The 21,591-nt window shown below is 42.9% G+C and overlaps 3 protein-coding genes across 3 annotated transcripts; all 3 read left to right on the forward strand.

Moving 5' to 3' along the window:
• Positions 1-538: 538 nt before the first annotated feature.
• Positions 539-2,759, forward strand: atp6v1g1 (ATPase H+ transporting V1 subunit G1). The gene is made up of 3 exons (XM_022186951.2): positions 539-739; positions 1,633-1,733; positions 2,166-2,759. The coding sequence occupies exons 1-3, from the start codon at positions 658-660 to the stop codon at positions 2,337-2,339; spliced, it is 357 nt and encodes a 118-aa protein (XP_022042643.1). The 5' UTR covers positions 539-657; the 3' UTR covers positions 2,340-2,759.
• Positions 2,760-13,614: 10,855 nt separating this feature from the next.
• On the forward strand, positions 13,615-18,705 carry LOC127530969 (uncharacterized). The gene is made up of 4 exons (XM_051938975.1): positions 13,615-14,733; positions 14,872-14,976; positions 15,455-15,564; positions 18,418-18,705. Exons 1-4 carry the CDS (start codon positions 14,526-14,528, stop codon positions 18,703-18,705), a joined length of 711 nt encoding a protein of 236 aa, XP_051794935.1. The 5' UTR covers positions 13,615-14,525.
• A 30-nt stretch (positions 18,706-18,735) lies between these two features.
• LOC127530924 (nucleolin-like) lies at positions 18,736-20,231 on the forward strand. The gene is made up of 2 exons (XM_051938844.1): positions 18,736-18,926; positions 19,008-20,231. The coding sequence occupies exons 1-2, from the start codon at positions 18,804-18,806 to the stop codon at positions 20,100-20,102; spliced, it is 1,218 nt and encodes a 405-aa protein (XP_051794804.1). The 5' UTR covers positions 18,736-18,803; the 3' UTR covers positions 20,103-20,231.
• The last annotated feature ends 1,360 nt before the right edge of the window (positions 20,232-21,591 follow it).

Below are 21,591 nucleotides of genomic sequence, written 5' to 3' on the forward strand. Positions count from 1 at the left end.
TCCGCTACACTTCTGTGCTCTGCAGACACTGGAGAGAGTGTTTATATGGTTTACATGTGTAGTCCTCTTTTTCTGTTTTGTTACTGTCTTTGGTATTTGTATGTAATTTTATGGACCATTTTGAGTCTGGAATAAAGATTATATATTCTATGTTTTTCTTTTGACTGATTGGTGCTGTTGCTACCTTTGGTTTCACCTAAACTTAAAACAATCTGTTGTAAGTTATTTAAAAAATAGTTTTCTCATCTTTTTGCGTTGGCCTGGGAGGGCTTAGCCCTGTTAGCCGTCCCTGTATATCTGTGTACCTCAGTAGCTCCACATGATTCATTTTAAATATTCTTGATGGTTCACGTTTGAACACCGGCCCTGATGACGTCATTGTTTCATTTTTTTGTAAAAACAAAACAGACCGTTTGTTTGATTCCAATATAAAGTAAAATAAAAGCTTTTAGTGCGTAAATATCATCGCTGTTTTTTAATGTGATCCTGATCTCCTCCTATCGGGGGCTCGTGACAGGATCACGTGACCTGTCGCAGCTTGACGTGTGATCAGCTGACTGCAGCGGAGCTACTCTGATCCTCCGTCGACCTTCCTCCGGTTCTTTCCTCCGGTTCTCCTCTGTTTCGGTGCCGTTGTCCGCCACTGTGTGACCCAGCATGGCCAGCCAGTCCCAGGGCATCCAGCAGCTGCTGCAGGCCGAGAAGAGAGCTGCCGAGAAGGTGGCCGAGGCCCGCAAACGTGAGTAGACCGACGGCCTGTGGTGCTCCGCGGCCCGCCGCTCCGTTCGCAGCCAGGAGAACCTCGGTGATCCCCGGGTCATGTCTGCAACACACACCGAGATAGAACCGACGTTCCGCAGGCCCGGAGGGAACCGGCAGAACCCGGTAGAGATGAGCCACAGCTCGGTGTGTGGGGCGGACGGGCCGCGGCGGACCTCGGTTTGAAAATCGGTGCTTTTCGAGATTCGTGCTGCTGTTAGGTGTTTCCTGAACTCAGAACCGACCGGTCCGGTCCACGGAGCAGCAACAGCAGCGGGTCTGCTCATCGGCTCACAGCCCGACCTCTGAGGGGGCCTGGACCTGGACCGGGTCGGTACCAGATACCAGATACCCGGAACACCGAACCAGCAACTAACTCTAAAAGTGGCAGAATTCTGAATGGAGTTCGGTCTGACTTCAGACAGATGAGCTGGGTTTGGTTCCGTGTTTGTGTTGTATTATGGGATGCACATCACGTGATTCAGAGTCAGGTGATGATTCAGAGTCAGCAGGACTTCCCAGACCTGAAAGGAACAGATCCAGGGTCAGAATTATGGATTGCTGTCAGTATTCAAACCTCATGTGCAGTACTGTAGTTTAAAACATTCAGATTTATTACCCTGCTTTTACACAGTACTTATTATACTTACACTTGTTTTTTTTATTATTTTATTATTTAGAATTCACAGATCTAGATTAGTATATTTATTGTTCTACTGCTCTCTACACACCAATCAGATTCCTTGTGTGACCTGGCAACAAAAATGGAGCTTCTGATTGGCTGATTCACCTGCTGACGTCATAACCAGCAGAACCCGATTTAACTTGTTCTTTCTGGTTCTGCTCTAACCGGTTCCTTCTGGTTCTCTGCAGGTAAGAACCGTCGGCTGAAGCAGGCGAAGGAAGAAGCTCAGGCTGAGATCGAACAATATCGACTGCAGAGAGAGAAAGAGTTCAAGACCAAGGAGGCAGCAGTAAGACCTGGTTCTACTACTGGTTCTACTACTGGTTCTAATCAAGTTCTACTGGTTCTACTACTGGTTCTAATCAAGTTCTACTGGTTCTAGTGGTTCTAGTCTGGTTCTAGTCTAATTCTAGTGGTTCCAGTCTGGTTCTAGTCTGGTTCTAGTGGTTCTAGTCTGGTTCCAGTGGTTCTAGTGTCTTATTTTAGCCATTTGAGTTTTCTCCTGTCACCAATGAACTTCATGATGTGATTTTTATTTCAAGAACATCTTTGGTGTCATCGTTTCATCTCTAATAAATGTTCTAAACAGAACCAGTTTTCTTCTTTATGATTTGTAGATTTGTTTTATTATTATAATATTCATTAATATTTTTAGTATTCTCTGTTCTAGATTTTTTTCCTTTGAATGTTTGGACTCAGGTGTGTCTGTCTCTACCTGTAGGCCCTCGGTTCCCATGGTAACAGCGCGGTGGAGGTGGACCGGGACACGGCTGAGCGGATGGGGCGTATCCAGGCCAGTTACCGTGGTAACCGGGAGGCGGTGCTGGGAGAGCTGCTACGACGCGTCTGCGACATCCAGCCCGAGTTCCACGCCAACTACCGCGTGGCTGGCTGAGGGGTGGGGCCACGGAGCGGTGTGGGCGGGGTCAGGGAGTGAGGGGCGGGGCTAGCTGAGCAGACAGGATGCTAGTAGTGTTAGCATAGTTAGCTGAAGGTTCTAAGAGGGTTCTGCCCCGCTACCTGTCAGTGTTACTGTTTATTTATAGCTCACACATTAACCTCCTGCTCATGGGTTGGAGGCTTCCCCACCCGTCAGCCAATCAGAGCTCAGTTTAAAGTCAGACCAGGACACCCAGCAGTCAGCTGCTGATTGGCTGTCGGGGCTCTTTGATCTCAGATCTGATTGGGTGGATAAAATGTAAAGGCTTTTATTGTGAAACTCTTGTGCATTCCTACAGTGCTGTTTCCTGTTAGTGCTCATGTGACTTCTTGTTGTTGTCTGTGATGAAACATTAAAGTCAATGATTGGATACAACTGTGTGCTGCTGCTCTGTTTGGCTGATCAAACTGTGACATCATAGCTGCTCTGTGACGTCAGAAGGTCACTCCACCTGGAGAGAGAGGACCGATGAGACGGCAGCAGCTGAAAGTCTGAGCAGCTTCAGGCTGAACTCAGAAACAAACACATTTATTCCAAGGTTTACTGATTGGTCTGTGGGTTTCTACACAGTCTAGTTTCATTTATATTCTTCATCCATCCAGAGGAACAGAGCATCCTGCTGGGGAACATCTGGAATTCTGTTCATTTATTTCACATGAATTCTGTCAGTTTGTTGCTGCTCTCAATAAATCAGGTTCCTCTCAAACTGTAAATAAAGAGGAAATACTGATAAGTAGGGGCAGACTGACGTTCGGGGATACCGGGTTTATCCCCCATAGACATAATAAAGAGTAGACGCCGCATCGACCGCTACCGCCTATTGGGGCTGACGAGAAATACGGCCGCCATCTTGGTCCGCTGCACTCAGCGCTGTTTGACAGCATTTAATCCATCTTAACTCTGAATATTAAACTGATTTTCACTGATTTTTATTTTTATTTATTTGCTGCAAACGTCATACATGTAGCTATGATACACGACAAATGGTTCAGCGTATTTTAATATTCATAGCGGGAATAATAGATAATAATAATAATAAAATATTCTGATATTAAGCTCGACTGTAGACAGGACACTATATACACATATATAAACAAAATACTGACTAATGAACACATATTTCTATATAAAACAATAGAAGTTATATATTAGAGAAAATGAATATATACACACGTGGACAAAATTGTTGGTACCCCTCAGTTAAAGAAGGAAAAACCCACAATTCTCACTGAAATCACTTGAAACTCACAAAAGTAACAATAAATAAAAATTTATTGAAAATTAAATAATCAAAATCAGCCATCACTTTTGAATTGTTGATTAACATAATTATTTAAAAAAAACAAACTAATGAAATAGGGCTGGACAAAAATGATGGTACCCATAACTTAATATTTTGTTGCACAACCTTTTGAGGCAATCACTGCAATTAAACGATTTCTGTATTTGTCAATGAGCGTTCTGCAGCTGTCAACAGGTATTTTGGCCCACTCCTCATGAGCAAACAGCTCCAGTTGTCTCAGGTTTGATGGGTGTCTTCTCCAAATGGCATGTTTCTGCTCCTTCCACATATGTTCAATGGGATTCAGATCTGGGCTCATAGAAGGCCACTTTAGAATAGTCCAACGCTTTTCTCTCAGCCATTCTTGGGTGTTTTTGGCTGTGTGTTTTGGATCGTTGTCCTGTTGGAAGACCCATGACCTGCGACTGAGACCAAGCTTTCTGACACTAGGCAGCACATTTCTCTCCAGAATGCCTTGATAGTCTTCAGATTTCATCGTACCTTGCACACTTTCAAGACACCCTGTGCCAGATGCAGCAAAGCAGCCCCAAAACATTACTGAGCCTCCTCCATGTTTCACCGTAGGGACAGTGTTCTTTTCTTCGTATGCTTGGTTTTTGAGTCTATGAACATAGAGTTGATGTGCCTTACCAAAAAGCTCCAGTTTGGTCTCATCTGTCCAAAGGACATTCTCCCAGAAGCTTTGTGGCTTGTCAACATGCATTTTTGCAAATTCCAGTCTGGCTTTTTTATGAGTTTTTTTCAGCAGTGGTGTCCTCCTCGGTCGTCTCCCATGAAGTCCACTTTGGCTCAAACAACGACGAATGGTGCGATCTGACACTGATGTACCTTGGCCTTGGAGTTCACCTTTAATTTCTTTGGAGGTTGCTCTGGGCTCTTTGGATACAATTCCAACGATCCGTCTCTTCAATTTGTCATCAATTTTCCTCTTGCGGCCACGTCCAGGGAGGTTGGCTACTGTCCCGTGGGTCTTGAACTTCTGAATAATATGAGCCACTGTTGTCACAGGAACTTCAAGCTGTTTAGAGATGGTCTTATAGCCTTTACCTTTAAGATGTTTGTCTATCATTTTTTTTCGGATGTCCTGGGACAATTCTCTCCTTCGCTTTCTGTTGTCCATGTTCAGTGTGGTACACACCTTTTCACCAAACAGCAGGGTGACTACTTGTCTCCCTTTAAATAGGCAGACTGACTGATTATGAGTTTGGAAACACCTGTGATGTCAATTAAATGACACACCTGAGTTAATCATGTCACTCTGGTCAAATAGTTTTCAATCTTTTATAGAGGTACCATCATTTTTGTCCAGGCCTGTTTCATTAGTTTGTTTTTTAAAATAATTATGTTAATCAACAATTCAAAAGTGATGGCTGTTTTTGATTATTTAATTTTCAATAAATTTTTATTTATTGTTACTTTTGTGAGTTTCAAGTGATTTCAGTGAGAATTGTGGGTTTTTCCTTCTTTAACTGAGGGGTACCAACAATTTTGTCCACGTGTGTATAAATCATAGATGGAGTATCAACATCATTCACATATATATATATAATAGATAAAAGTTATATATCAGAGAAAATCATACTACATATATAAATCATGTATGGAGTATCAATATAATCAATATATCAGAAAACTGACTAATGTGTTCATTAGTCAGTATTTTGTTTATATATGTATTTATAGTGTAATCATATATTGTCTCTTCAAATTATTAAAATAATTGACTTTACTGCCATTATCTGCTTCTCTTTCTTCTTTTTTTTTATTTCAAATCAGTACTGGGGTGCAATAACATAGTTCATACTTTTTACAACAAATAATAATAATAATAATATATAGATATAAGTACAAATTTACATTCCTGTGATTTGAAAAGGGGATGGAAGAAGCTTACGCTTATAAGGCTCCAGCCCCTCACTCGACATCACTCACAACAACAAACAACACAATATAACATTATTACAATCACAATCAACAAACACAAGACAAAGACAAGACAATGACAGGCCCACACATACTCCGACCCCACACCCCTCTCTCCCCAAAGAGCACATGACAAACACACAACCAAAAGAAGCAGGCAGCAAAACTTGCTGGCTGCTCCCCTTGAACAAGTATTTATATGTACAACATCAAAATAAAGTAATGTGAGCCATACCCAGGCCCATGCACACACAGTGAGCATGAGTCTGCTCATGGCTGCCTTATTAGATCGTTTCCTCTTGGTACTTTTCCATTATGTATCTTTTAAATGTGATTTTAAACCTAACTAAGTTTTTACAAGCTTTAATTTCTTCAGATAGGCTGTTCCATAATATAACTCCCTTCACCGAGATACACATAGACTTTAGGCTTGTCTTTACTTTGGGCTGGTATAATTTATCAATTCCTCTCAGATTATATTTATGAAGAGCATCTCTGTTTTGACATAAATTTTGGATGTTATTGGGCAATGAATTTTTTGATGCTCTATACATAATTTGAGCTGTTTTAAAATTTACTAAGTCTTGTAATTTTAAGTGAAAGGTATTAAGAAACAGTGGATTAGTGTGATCATTATACTTCACTTTATGAGCAATTCTGATGACTCGTTTCTGCAGCGTAACTAAAGGTAACAAATTAGTTTTGTAACAATTTCCCCACACTTCAATACAATAGCTCAAGTATGCCATAATGAAGGAGTGATACAAGATCAGATACAGCTCCTTCAGGTGTTTGAATGTGGTAAGACCTGGCAGTGTTAGCAGATTGGACAACTACTGCAGGCTTCCAAAGTCCATTTTCCTGAAAGCGAATACTCTGTCCTTCGCGTAGAGTGGAGAGTGGCTTTGAAGATCTGTCGTAGTACTTCTTCTGGTGACTTTGGCGAAGCACTCGTTTGGAGTAAGTATCACAACAACAGACAACTTTTGGTCTGAGCTGCTGGTGCGTGCAGGATATGATGGAGCGAAGCCGACGACTCATCAGCAGCTGAGCTGCTGTTTTGAAGTTGTCAACAGGGGTATAGCGATACTCAAGAAGACTCAGATAAGGGTCCTTGTGGTCAGCTTTGGCCTTTTGTATGAGCGTCTTTGCGATTTGGACTGCTTTCTCAGCCAAACCATTGCTCTGTGCATAGTGAGAGCTTGAAGTTATGTGTTTGAACTCCCACGTGTTTGCAAATGTTTCAAACTCTTTGCACTTGTATTGGGGGCCATTGTCAGAGATCACAGTTTGAGGTATGCCGTGTCTTGCAAAGTTTGCTTTGAGCTTGTGTATTACTGCAGTGGCAGTTGTGCTGCGAAGCTTGTCCAACTCAAAGAACCTGCTGTAATAGTCAACAGTCACAATATAGTTGTCAGTGTTCCAGGTGAAGATATCAGTGGCAACTGTTTGCCATGGCCTGCTCGGGATGGGGTGACTTATCATGGGCTCTTTGGTGTTTGAGCACCTGTGCTCCTGACACAGTGGGCATTTACCAACCAAGTCCTCAATGTGCTTGTTCATCCTGGGCCAAAACAAAACATCACGGGCTCGCTGTTTGCACTTTTCCATGCCCATGTGGCCTGTGTGGATGTGGGAAAGCATTTCTGTACGTAGTGCTGCTCGAACTATTATCTTTTCCCCTTTGAAAAGGATATTGGTAGGTAGAAGAAGAGGAAGACGAAGAAGATGACTATGTAAGTTTTGCTTATTGTGCTGAATGATGACAGATGGCATAGAATGTTTAATCTAAGACTGAACCCTATGGTTATGTCAATTTCAGACCCCACCCATAAAGCAGCAAAAGAAGACAGCCCTAGAAGAACTTTTTGAAGAAGAGGACAGTGAGCTTTTGTCTGTGCAGCAGCAGCCCCCTGTCTCCATAGCCCAAAGAGTTCATCAAGAAGTCCAACTATACAGAACCCTTCCTCCCATCCCAACCAAAGACAGCGCCACCCTCTGGTGGTGGATGAAGAGGGACACTTTGCCAATGGTGTCAGCTTTAGCTGAGAAGTATCTCTGCATCCAAGCCTCCTCCACACCATCTGAAAGGGTGTTCTCCACAGCTGGAGACACCCTAAGTCCAGAACGATCTCGTATCCTTCCTGATAAGGCAAACATGCTAATTTTTCTGCACAAAAATTGTTAATATAGCAAAGTTTATAAGCATATCTGCTGTATCTTCTGCACAAAGTTGACAATATTAAAGAGTCAAAGCAAACAAACCCATCTGTATTTTTTCATGCCCTCACCCAATGAGAATCGATAAGGAATCGGATCGATAAGCAGTATCGATAATGGAATCGGAATCGCTAAATTCTTATCAATTCCCATCCCTACTCTTCTTTGCTCTTGCCATAGATGAGAACATCATCTACTATGGCTGTGACACCCTCCAGACCTTCGTAGGTCTCATCCACTTTGCGCTGAAATTCATCCTGTGATGATCTGAGTCCAAATGGTAGGCGCAAAAATCTGTACCTGCCAAACACAGTGTTAAAAGTGGTTCGCTTTGACGATTCTTCTGTTAGCTTTATTTCCCAATATCCAGACCTAGCATCCATTACACTGAAGTAAGAGGCTCCTGCTAGTTTGCATGTAATGTCCTCAAGAGTTGGCAGCGGATAGTGTGGGCGCTTAATCACTTTGTTAAGATCCTTTGGGTCTAAACAGACTCTGAGCTTGCCTGTACGTGGCTTTTCTGTTGCAACCATTGAGTTTACCCATTCTGTAGGTTCTGTGACCTTAGTGATGATCTGCTGTTTCTCCATATTTTTCAGCTCATCCCGGAGACGATCACGCAGAGCAAGAGGTACACGTCTTGGTGGATGTATCACTGGAACAGCATTAGGGTCGATATGAATTGTGCATTCCCCAGGAAATAGTCCTATTCCTGTAAAAACATCAGAAAACTCATCCATTATGGTCATGCCTGGAGTGTTTGAAACAGACATTATCAGCTTTATGAGTTTAAAGTCAAGACACGCTTTCAGTCCCAGCACTGGTGGTGCGTTTGTGTCAACTACATGTACTTTCAGGGGTAGTTTACAGTCTTTGTACTGGCATTCCACGTTAAACTTGCCTTTTACTGCTAACGGCTCACCTCCATAGCCATAAAGTGGGCGAGATGGGAGTTGCGGAGTGTGCTCTATTCCTAATTTTCTGAAAACGCTTGTAGGAATTACATTGGCAGAGGCACCGGTGTCTAACTTAAATCTTACGGCACTTTTGTTGGGACCAACCAGAATATTTGCAAAAACTTGTTCTTTGTCTTTATTGTCATTATCTTGTGTGACTGCGTCAATAAACAGATCTTCCTCGTCTGTGTACTTGTCTGGTTCATTTTCACTTACTGTGTGTACTGCTTTCCACTGTTTGGAGCGACATACTTTTGCAAAATGCTTCCATTTATGACACACTTTGCACTGCTTGCCTTTTGCTGGGCAGTTCTCCTTTTGAGTATGTGCTTTATTCCCACAATAGCCACATGTGCTTTTGAACTTTTTGTCACCGTCTGCTTTGGCGAAACTTGCTGCGCCGCCATTTCCTTTGTTGTACTGGCGCGGTTTCCATGGCGCCGTCTTTGGTGGCTGTCGGCTAACTGCACGCACCGACTGTTCACTGCTGCCGCCTGATATGGTTTTGAGTTGCTCCTGAGCGATTTCATAGGAACGGACAATGTCTATCGCCTTGTCGAGGGTTAAATCCGACCCAGCATCGAGCAGCTTCTCTCTGACTCGTGGAGAGCGTATGCCGAAAACAATGCGGTCTCGTATCATTTCCTCACTGTTAGCATAGTTGCAGTCTTTCACTAGTCACAAACTGATCAAACGGCTCACTTTGTCCCTGTACTTTTTCATTAAACTTGTACTGTGCAAATATAACGTTGCTCCTAGGCATAACATAGGCTTCATATCAATCATAATATGTTTGTATTGCCTTACACTCTTCTTCGGTTAGCGTCCAAGTGTTGTAAATGTCTCTGCGTTTTTCTCCAACCCAGAGTAGTAGGAAGCTGCATTTTTCGTCTTCCCCTTTCTTCTTTAGAGGTCCGGAAAACATTAGCTCAACGAGCTGTTTAAACTTTCGCCATGCTTCGGGCAAGTTTATCGCATCCCAGTCCATGTGGGGTGAAGAGACTCCCGAGTTATCCATCTTCTTTCAGATCCGCGTTTACTCTGACACCATGTTGTGCTTCTGAGTGTGTACAGTGCGTACATAAACGAGGGAGGCAGGTATCCCGTGTAGCAGGAGAAGAAGAACGTTTTACTGAGCAGAGCTTGTAATAAATAGAGCAAAACAGGCAGGTGGAGCTAGTACGTCACAATACAGTGTGTCCTTAACCATGTGACACCATTATCCAATTAGGTGACTACAGTTATAATTAAATGATGCATAAGGCAAAATAAAATATATTCTTGTCAGAATATTACAATTAGAATGCCGACCGTTCACACTGTAGTATACTGCTCCGTTTCCCATAATGCATTTCAAACCTCAGACGACAAAAACCGGAAGTACGGCTATCAAATATCTCGGCTGAATGCCGGCTTCAGGTCGATTTTACGCTAACAAACAGTCGCATAATTAATGTGGTAATTTCAAGCCGGCACTCCTCATGCAGTTATTAGCCAGATTATGAGAATCGTTTCAGTTGTAGCTGCAGGCTACTGGAGGTAGCTGCTACTTGTTCTGTATGCAAAGCGAGCTGCTGCAACTAGCTGCTAGCATTCAGTAGCACGCTGTGAGGCGTCTGACAAATTTAAAACGTTGGTCAGAAAACGCCTATTTCTCAAATCTGTGGGGTGATTAGGATGACTACTTAACCACATAAAATAAAATAAAAATCGCCCCGGTCCGGCCACAGATCCCACGGAGGCTTGCATTTTGGTGGATAGCTCGCAAAGCATTATGGGGCGGCTGAGTATGACTAGTGTGGTCACCGCACATACTTAAAAATGTTCCGGATATAGTATACATCCGGGTATTTCTTGCGTACTCAATCTATTCATACTATCTAATGTGAACGCACTACATACTTATTTTGACGTCACACTTAGTATGAGTAGTACGTTAGTATGCCATTTCGGACACAGCCTATGATATCCTCGGTGGGCTGGTCGGACCACGAGAAAAAAAAAGTCTAGCGCGACACCGCCAACAGCGCTGTGGTCCGCTCCACAAGGAGGCTGGGCTGGACAGCTCCTGATACCATAGGCTGGTTTACCTGTGATTGCTGCTGATAGCCAATCACATTTCATCCCTGTGGAGGCTAAGTCCCACCCACTCCCTCACTCTGCAGCTGCTGTCACCTGTCAATCACACAGCCGGCAGCTTTGGATGGGTGCGAGTCGGTGCAAAATATGGAAAAAAAATCCCAAAAACAAAAAGGTGGCGCTGAGAAGCTGAGGGACAAAAAGAGAAAATCCCTTCAAGACCACGCAACAAAGAGCATGAAAACAACTGATTTATTTGGCGGTCGCTCGGGAGAAGCTTTTGGAAAGAGTCCAGAACTTTCCATCCCAGGCACAAGCACGAGCAGCGTTAGGGGGAGGAGTGACGTGCAAGTAACTTATGTTTGGTACTTGTTGATGCTTTGGTGAAAATGTCAATTTGGTTAAAGTGAGTTAATTCAGCACAGCGTTAGCTAGCCTGTTAGCACAGTGCTAGCTAGCCTTTGGAGTCCAAAATAGCCACCATTTACTTACCAGACATCTCCTGTAGATGTGAACCTACCAAGGACCAAGGACTACAGATGGAAATTAGCTTGAAGCTAAATCTGGTGCAACCATCTTTTAATGTAACTGCACGCTGTCCTTTTACAAATAAACTTGAAACTAACTAACTAACTAACCTGTACTGTTGCTAATTATGATGGGATGGGGTCTTTCACCTTTGTAGCCACGTTGTCATCTGGTTGAAATTAACCTGTTATTATCAATGAATTGACTCTAATACTTAATGACTATAAATTAATGAATTGTTTACTTGTTTGTACAAGTTCGCTATCAGAATAATTCAGTAATACCATCCCAGAATTTATTTAACTTTTTTTTAATGTAAAATACCTCCTGATGATGATGTAGTATTGGTAAACTAGCATAATGAACAATATTAATCTTTTATCTAGATTGAAGATAACCCAGATGTGGACAGAGGAGAGGCACTTCTAGACCCAAAAAAGCTTCAACCAGGTAACAGCTCAGGCTGGTGGTTTCCCAGAGGCAGCGCTCCAGCAGCTGAGTAAGCGCCTGCTGCCATTTGATGACAGAGCAACGGTCGCCAATTTACAGAGCGAGCTCATCAGCCTGGCAGGACAGTGGAAGAGGTTAAAGACATCTGTATTTGAGGAATACACAAATAAGACAACAGAGGATGGTCCAAAGGGTGCTGAAGATGAGGTGGAGATGGTCTACAAAAAGTGCTCATCTTGCAAGGACTGTGCGCTGTGTTGCTACCGTGTCCTGAGGCAGGACAACCTCCTCACAGATGCATACCATGTCATTGGTCTGGCATACAAGTTCCTGCTTACCCTGTCTGTCACACAAGTAGCTTGTGAGAGAAGCTTTTCAACCCTGAAATACATTAAAACAGGCTGAGAAGCTCTCTCTCTCTCAACAGCACCTGGAGGCTTTCATGCTCACGGCTACTCAACCAGATATTTTAAAGATGCTGGATACAGACAAAATAATAAACGGAGTGGCAGAGAAAAGTGAGCTCCTGCAGAAACTGTTCACTGAATGCGGTAATAATATTTCTATTCACAATGCTTTTAGTGTGTGACTTAGCTACTTACTGATCTTTACATTAGTGAATGACTTATTGTTACAGACTCTTGAACTAACATTTAAAATGTGACCTATTAGTTTTAACCAAGGTTTCAGGACGGGATGATGTGTTATTATAGCTAATGTAATGTTTTGTCTCTTACCCATATAGGCCGGCATGTGTTCCAGAGGAGACCCCGGAGAGGACTGTAATCCACATTGTGGAAGGTGGTGAACATTTTAACACAGCTGACAAAGGTTAAGGTATAACTAACTATAAGTTTCTATATTGTATAGAGTTGTTTGTATAGTTGCTGTATAGTTGTTATTTTATATAAAGGATAAGTTATCACATTGTATACAGTTGTTTGTATAGTTGCTTGCTGTGTAGTTTGTTATTTATCTATAATATATATAGAAATAATATTTACATCTATATTGTTCATCTATTTTTAAATAAAACAAACTTTGTGAAATGAACTTGTTGTCATTAAGCTGCCCTCTAGTGGTTAACTCATGTATAGACAGGTGGTGTCACTAACAGACTGGCAAATAGGTAAGCTAAATTCTATTGTATCGACATGCTATAAAATCACAATATACCTGCAATTATTTTACAGTAACCTACTTAAAGCTTAAGGTTATTTATTATTATTATAATAGGATTATGGTCCAAACTGCTTCTTTTTTCAGCGAGGAACTCAGGAACATGAAACTTGTGCTGCTGGCTGGTTGGTTGCCACACCACGCATGAAGTGGGCCGGTCTGTCCATGCCGGGCCACTTTTACCCCCCAGCAAGGGCGTCAGCTTGTTTTTAAAAGGGGGGGGGGTGAAGACCACAGACATTGTCAGATGGAAATGCACACCCTGGGTGGTGTTCTGGGTAATCGGGAACACCGGGGATATCCCCGGTGGGCCGCTTTATTGTTGGGCCGCTCCAGTCATAAAATAATAATAATAATAATAATAATGCTTTAAATCATGGGTCTCAAACTCGCGGCCCGTGGGCCGATATTTTGTGGCCCTCTACTTGAGATCAAAGTTTAGCATTGGTGCAGCACGCCTGCTTTTCTTAGATGCTTCTGTGTCGTTGGTAAGACAGCACTTTGAGAAAATGTCGAAGAACGGCGGCAAAATACCACAAACTGGGCTCAAACTCACAACCACCGTATCAAAGGCTGAACCTGTTGAGCTATCAGTACATGCAGGTAGAGGGGTCTGTGGGCCGCTATAGCACTAATTCTCCCGGGCTGAAATTTTGCCCCTGCACGCCTCTGGTCGGAGCTTCCACTTGGCACGGGCGCAAATTTAGCATCTGCACGTTTTTTTTTGTTTTTGTGTGCTGCATGTCTGTGGAACTCTCGGCCGAGTGCGGATGGTGCGTTCAGGAGCGTCGGAATTTTCTAAACTACTGAAAATAACTGGGTTTACAACGGCTTATATGTGAAGAATTTGAATGTGTTGGAGACAAAATGACCCCTGACAAAAAGTGGGGGGGACACGTCCCCACCGTCTCCCCCTAAACTGACGCCTATGACCCCCAGTCCGTTCCTGCTGATAAGAAGACAAAATCAATAGAATAGAGGACAAGAGCTTTAACTAGTGATATGTCAGATATTCACTCGTTATTTGAACCGTTCTCAGCAGAAAACATTAATCAGTGATAAAAACAGAACATCAACCTGGAGGAGAAACCATCACATCTGAGCAAATTAAAACCTCCATCAAACGACTAAAATGAAGAGTTTGCTGCATCCTGCTGTGGTTCAATGTCCGAGGTTTCTTTTGAAAGTTCTCTGTTGGTCTGTAGCAGTCTTTCTGTTTCATGTCTGCACTCTTTGGGCCACAGTGAGAAGGAGTTTCCTTGTTGCTGTTGTTGGGATGGTGACCCTGTTTCACCGCCAGGACTTCAATAAAGTGGACAATTAGAAGTGAAAGAGCTTCAGCTGCTGAGAGCAGCGGCTCAGGTTCCTCCTCTAATTATCCAATCAGCAGGCGGCTCCAGGTGCTGAGCAGCTTTATCATCCTCAGGTGAGGCAGCAGTCTGCAGCAGCTTCCAGCTCTTCGGTGCTTCCCGGCGGGCAGAGAGCAGCTCAGTGGACCGGAGCATGTCGGCGGCTAACGGGCGGATGATGATGGCCTGGGTTTGGCCCGCTTTGGTGCTTCTAGCCCGGCTCACCACGGCAGAGGAACCGCGTCGGGACGCACACGGAGCTTTGGCCGGCTCTGAGGCGCTGTTCTCGGACTCCGAGCCGCCGATGGAGACCCGCAGCGGAGGAGGCTTCCTGCCGGTGCCGGTGTGGAAGTTTGTGAAAGGTAAAAATGCTGGTGCTTGAGCTGAGCTCAGGTAAGAGAGGGCGGGACAAACAGCAGGTGGAAGTGAGCAGAGAGCAGAGCTTGGAGGGAAATGTGGCCACATGATGAAAGTGTAAAAAGTGAACATTTGTGTTGCAGATGCTGCAGACGAATCAGATTTGGGCCGACCACAGTTTCTCTGCAGCAACACGTCCCTCTCTGTTCGCTTGTCGCTCATCCGACACTCTGACCTGCGTCTGCAAGGTGAGTTTGATTCATCCACCTGCTGCTGTTTAAAAGCTACTTTTTCAAGGAAATGAATTCAAGAACAGTTTGATTCCTGTTTCAATGAGGAAATGCTAGTTTGAAGAAGTGAGCTGTGAGGAATGAGCTTCAAGTTGTTTCTGCTACAAATGCAGTAAATAAAATGGCTTTGCTTGGAGAGAAGGAACTAATTCCCTGAACTCAGTGTAGTTTGTTGGTTGAAGATGATTTCATTAGAAGTTGTGGTAGCTCCAAGATGAAGGCAGCTGTTGGGTTGATGTTTCTTGGGGAGTCTAAAGAGACTTTCAGAGCACTGAAGCCTCGTGCAGCTCCATCAGTGGATCCACCTGTTACCTTCAGACTGACTCACCTGGAAAGTCTCCAAGGTGAACTGTTTGTCTGGAACCACGTCTGCCTCATGCAGCCGCTGTGTTTCCATCTGAGATAATGTAACCTGTTGGTTCTGATGTCTGTGCAGATGGGAGGAGGTTGCCGTCGCTGCAGCAGGGATGTGGTGGTTCTGTTGGGACCGTGGGGCCGTGGCTGCTGCTGAAGCTGCCTTACACCAGCTGCCATGTGGCATCACAGGTAAATCCCTGGAAACTCAGTTTGTCACTGAGTTTATACTCGGTGAAAAGTTTAGTTTATTTCAGTCAGCATCCAAAACAACAAACTGACAAACAATTACTGTTGTGCAAAGACTGAAAAGGCGTAGGCTGAAGCACAGCTTATATCGCCTACCCTTATCACAACTTATGTTTTCACACGGAAAGGAAAAATGAAAACAAAGATCCAGAGAAGAATTTTACAGAAGCTTATATTTTTGCCTTACAATAAATTTCTTAAATAAGATTCCGTTAACTTAGCTTTAAGCTTTCTCTTAAATATAAATAATGAAGTGCCAGACTTCAGTTCGTCATCTAGAACGGGTCGGCAACCCGCGGCTCCGGAGCCGCGTGCGGCTCTTTCAGCCCTCTGTTGTGGCTCCCTGTAACTCTGGAAAATTGTTCTGCCTTTCAGGCGCGTTTCACTGCATTTTAATGTGGAGTTTTATTGTGAAATTACCGCTCTTATTTTGACGCGTCTCTCCACCGGATGTGCTGCTGGGGTTTTCCTCTGGCTGGGACATGAGAGCATAGATATATACAAACACTAGATGGCTCATGAGCGCTGTCAGCCTATGGGGAGCGACGTCGCCACATGGCGGCCATCTTGGGACAGGGCTGCTCATCACTCATAACATTAAAGTCAATGGAGCATGGATTTTAAAATCACTGTAGATTGCTCAATTTTCAACCGATTTTAGAACAGCTTGGTTTGTTATAAACGTCAGAGATGTACTTGTTTTACTGCTTACATAAGAATAATTAAAACCATTGAATTCATATAATGAACACAGATCAGCTTTTTTCAGCATAAATGGATGTAAATGTAATTTTATTATTTAGCATTGCACTTCTTTATTACTATCAGCTTTCTAATGCACAGATAAAAACAAAGCTCAACCAAAATCAATGCACAACAAACAGATGTTGTCTTTTCATGAACCTGGTGCCTACATTACCCACAATGCATTTCGGCTGCAGGCTAACTAATCCAGGCATAGATGTATACAAACAATAAGTCTAAGGTCTCAAAGTCTCTTAACAAGCAAATAAATACAACCACAAAGAATGTAATTTCGCCTAAAGATTCGGTTCTCAAAAAACGTTGGTCTCAGGAAAACCTAATAATTGAAAATCAGATTGTGAGTAACACCATCTTCAATGTGAGTAGCCAGGCAGAAAAGACACACAACTACGCCGCATTTTTCACAACGAAAAGCTGCGATTTCGGAATTGAGCCTGAATCATAGCCACGTTAATAAGGTTTGTAATAAACTAAACCGTTTGTAAATCAATCAAGAATTGAGCGAGTTGTGAGTGTTAAAGTGAGGAAATCATCCACCTTACCATTGACTACAGTACAGTGTGCCAGAGCAGTCCCCTGTCCTAAGATGGCCGCCAAGTGACGACGCCGCCGACTCCGTCTTGAGACATCTAGTGTTTGTATAGATCTATGCATGAGAGCGCAAGGTTGATGCAGAGGAGATGGAGAAGCAACGCCTGTAGTTTCACATCGTTTTGTACTCCAGAATGGCAAGTCTGTATATTAAAGCTCCACTCCAAGAAAGACGTCTTTGAGTCAAAAGTACTCATGATAGGGTAATACACGTTACTGCAAGAACACGGCTCGATGTCACATCCAGGCAGCAGGTCAGAGAGTCAGAGGAGTGTCGTCTTGGAAAATAGGGCAGCGACTTACCGGAGAAAAGTTATTAGATTAAGATAAATAGATTTTACAAGATAGACATTCGCAAAATATTGATTTCCAGCTAACATTACGTAACATATGAGGTCCAGGAGCAAAAATGACATTAACCAAGTAAGATAAATATTAGTGGAAGGACACAATTAAAAAATGAATAATTAGAGGCTTTGTAATTAATTAATCACAACTGATTAACAAGGGCATAGAGGTAAAAAAGTGATATATGCAGCATTGTCTTCATTTTAAATGCCAAAAGGATTTTGCGGCTCCTGGTGTTTTCTTTTCTGTGGGAAATGGGTCAAAATGGCTCTTTGAGTGTTAAAGGTTGCCGACCCCTGATCTAGAGCGTTCCACACATGAAAAACTTAACTTTACATCAGTTCTTGCTTTAGGCTGAGCAAACATAAATAATCCTCTAAGTTCATATGAGGTACATTTCATTTTGAACAAGTTCTGAACAGTTTGGAGCTCTGTCATTTTTAAATTTAAACATTCAATTGGCAATTTTATGATCTACCAACTCATTGAATCTTAAAATTTTTGATTTGACAAAAGTTATAGAATGCAACTATACATCTCTCTATTTATGAGACGAACTGCACGTTTTTGCAGTATAATCAGCTGAACAATAGTTTGGTTTTCCCCATATCTCCACACATGTCATATATATATATATATATATATATATATATATATATGGTAGTATTAAAGTGTTATAAAGTAGATGCAGGGACTTGGAACTAAGTATAAATTTTAGTTTTTGGAGTAATCCCAGTGTCTTATACACTTTGGATTTAACATGTGCCACATGGGATTTCCAACACAACTTATAATCAATGATTATTCCTAAAAAGGTATTTTCATCCACCTGTTCTAACTGGACATTGTCAATGGTAACTTCCACAGGCTGGCTTATTTCTAAATTACTAAAAATACATTTTTTTTATTTAGATTTAATGAAAGTTTATTTATGTCAAACCAGCATTTTGAAATTTTTAGTTCAGCTTCCACTGTGTTAAGAAGTTAAATATTCTCTCCAGAACAAAATATATTGGTATCATCTGCAAATAAAATAAAAGGTGGAATTCCTGAGATGATGACCAACTGGTGACGTCTTGGTTTGTTCCACAGGTTTCAAACGGAACGTGGTTCCACCAGCTGAAGCTGCGTTACTTCGACCACCTGCTGCGGGAGAACATGACAGCTGTGGTCACCTGTGAGGATCCTGCAACGTTGAGCCTGCCAGCAGTGAGCTGCCAGAGCACAGATGTGGCTGTGAAACTGCCTCTGGGAAGCAGACTGCAGAAGGTGAAGGCTCTGGGGAAAGATGTGGTGGTTGGGAGGGTGCAGACCAGCACTACTCCAGGACCAGTGTTGGTGCAGATCTCCACACCGGCAGACAAGGTAAGGAGAGATTGATCCACCATCCAGTTTATTTAAGTTGGATGGAGAAGTAACAGCTGAATGTTGTGCAGGACTCCACGTTTGAAGTGATCTATTTGGACTCGGCTGGGGAGATGTGCACGATGCTGGCGGCTTGTTTCAGTGCAGCCAGAGGAGATGGGCCAGATCGTCAGCGTAGAGCTCTGCAGGACCAGGTGGTGAATCCTCGTCATTGGCACAGTGTGGAACCCCGACAGGTGAGAGGAAACTGAAATGTGAGGAGCAGAACCTCCATGTTGGAGACTCTGCTAATGCAGCTGTCAAATGTAATCCTACAGATGGCAGACAACTCCTCAGAATACCTGGATGACTCTACTGATGAGGATGAAGAGGACGATGAATATGAGGAGTCAGATGATGAGTTGGGTGACTACTTGGATGAAGAGCAGTTGGATGACCCCAACAACACAACAGCTGACATGACTGATACCCAGATGAACTCCACAACAGTAACTGAAGCTGAAGAAACGATGAACACCTCAATGCCTGTAAAACCCAGACTGGGGAGAGGGTTGGCTGACATGGAGATGTCTGGTGACATGGAAGAAGATAATACTGAGGGTGACTCCTTTTCATCTTTAGAACCTGGACTAGGGATGGGGATGGAGATGGAGGACATGAAGTCATCTGATGATCCAGAGGACATGGAGGAAGATGAGGATGACTATTCTGAAGATGACACCTTTCCACCTTTTGAACCCAGACTGGTGAGAGGGATGAATGACATGGAGGCATCTGATGACCCAGAGGACATGGAAGATGACATCTCTTCTGAGGAAGAGGACTATGCTGATTCTGATGAAGATGACTCAGATTCCGAGGATGAATCTGATGACGGCAGTTCCACAACAGCCAAGATGACTGAATATCAGATGAACACCACAGCTGTAGATGCCCACGTAGCACCAACGGCACTGAACACCTCAATGCCTTTAGAACCCAGACTGGGGAGAGGGATGGAGGACATGGAGATGTCTGGTGACCCAGAAAACATGGAGGAAGATGATTCTGGTGACTATGACATGTCTGGAGCTGAGATGAATGCTTTATCTTTTGAACCCAGACTGCTGAGAGGGATGGATGACCTGTTGGCATCTGATGACCCAGAGGACATGGAGGAAGATGAGGATGATTCTGAAGATGACTATGATTCTGAGGATGAAACCTCTTCACCATTACTCCCTAGATTGGTGAGGGGGATGGAGGAGCATGAGGATTATGATTATTCTCAGTATGATGACGCCTCTCCCCTCTTGGTACCCAGATCGGTGAGAGGGATTGATGATGATGATGCTTCTGGGGATGAGGACTACAATGACTATTCTGGGGATGACAAGATGTCTGACGGTAGCGGCGAGGTCTCAGATGATTGATGTTCCACAACCTGCACCTCCAGTCCACATCTGGACCAGTGGCACCTAGACCACACAACAGCAGAGGTCCTTGGTCCACCCCTTGTATCTCCTCACTCTCTCTATGAAATAAAGTACAGTTTTACATCAGATCCAGTCTGCTTATTTCTCATGTAGGACTTTTCTGCTTCCACATAAAATGGTCAACATCTGGAGGTGAAGTGACTAGATTTGGAATGATTGACCAGCTGTCAGAAGACTTGAACTCTTCCCTCTAAAGCCCTTAATGGTCCCATCTGGTGTAAATCTATTTCTGTTGTAGTTCCTGACCAATAGCAGTCCAGGTGAACTATCAGACTGAGTAGCTGCCTCTGTCTTAATGGGTTAATTTACTTCCTACAGCTAACTAATTTGCCAATCAGAAAATGCATTTCCAAATAACTGGAAAAACTCATCATACCAGTCTTAAAAATGGGTGACTGATCTGGTCAACAATTACCACCCTATCTCTATTCTCCCTGTATTGTCAAAGGTACTTGAGAAAGTTGTGGCAGAGCAGGTTATAGAATTTGTAGAAACCAATTAACTTCATCCTAAACAGTTTCACTTCAGACCAAAGTATTCAACAGAAACTGCAAATACTTGTTTTGTTGAAAGCAAAAGTCTCTTGACTGTGGTAATGTTGTGGGGGTAGTGTTTCTTGACCTAAAAAAGGCATTTGACACTGTCAACCACAACATTTTAGCTTTCATTTTTCTAAAAACAGTTGGTTGGTTCAAATCTTACCTCCTAAATAGAGAAGTGTATAAAAGTTGATGGACAAACATCACCCTTTCTCAAAAAAAAAACACAATGGGAATCTCTCAAGGGTCAATTGTTGGCCCTCTGCTTTTTAGTCATTTTATAAATGATATGCCCAAAATGTGTTCAGACAATGGCATCCAGCTTTATGCTGATGATGCAGTCATTTATGCTCCTGTCACCTAGCAAGGCAGCAGAAATCTTGACTGACCATATGTATGGAGTCCAGCAGTGGCTGGAGCTCAATCATCATGTTTTAAACTTAAGACTGTCAATGTGCTTCTCCATTAGGAAATGGTGCCAACTTGAAAGATTTTGTGTGAAGATAGGCTCTAGAAATACAAGGTCAATGAATTCAAATTCTTGGGAGTCATTTTAGATCCACAGCTCAGATTTGATAAACATGTGAAGAAAATCTCCAAATCAGTAAAAAGTAATCTGAACTGTTTTAAATAAGGCAGTACATACCAATTCAGGCAGCTCAGATATTTATGCACTCTGATCTTTTCTCATACTGTATGACAGTTTGGGCCCAGGGTTCACCTTCAACAATCAAGTCTGTCATCCTTGTATAATAAAGCACTTAAAGTAATGGACAAAAAACCCATCTGTTGCCACATTTTGAAAAAATACAATCTATTGAGCTTTGGAAGCTTCATGCAGTTTTCATTCCTTAAATTAGTTTTCAAATGTATGAATCTTGCCCCCG

Source organism: Acanthochromis polyacanthus, chromosome 18, assembly GCF_021347895.1.
Source record: "Acanthochromis polyacanthus isolate Apoly-LR-REF ecotype Palm Island chromosome 18, KAUST_Apoly_ChrSc, whole genome shotgun sequence".
Classification (NCBI taxonomy): Eukaryota; Metazoa; Chordata; class Actinopteri; family Pomacentridae; genus Acanthochromis; species Acanthochromis polyacanthus.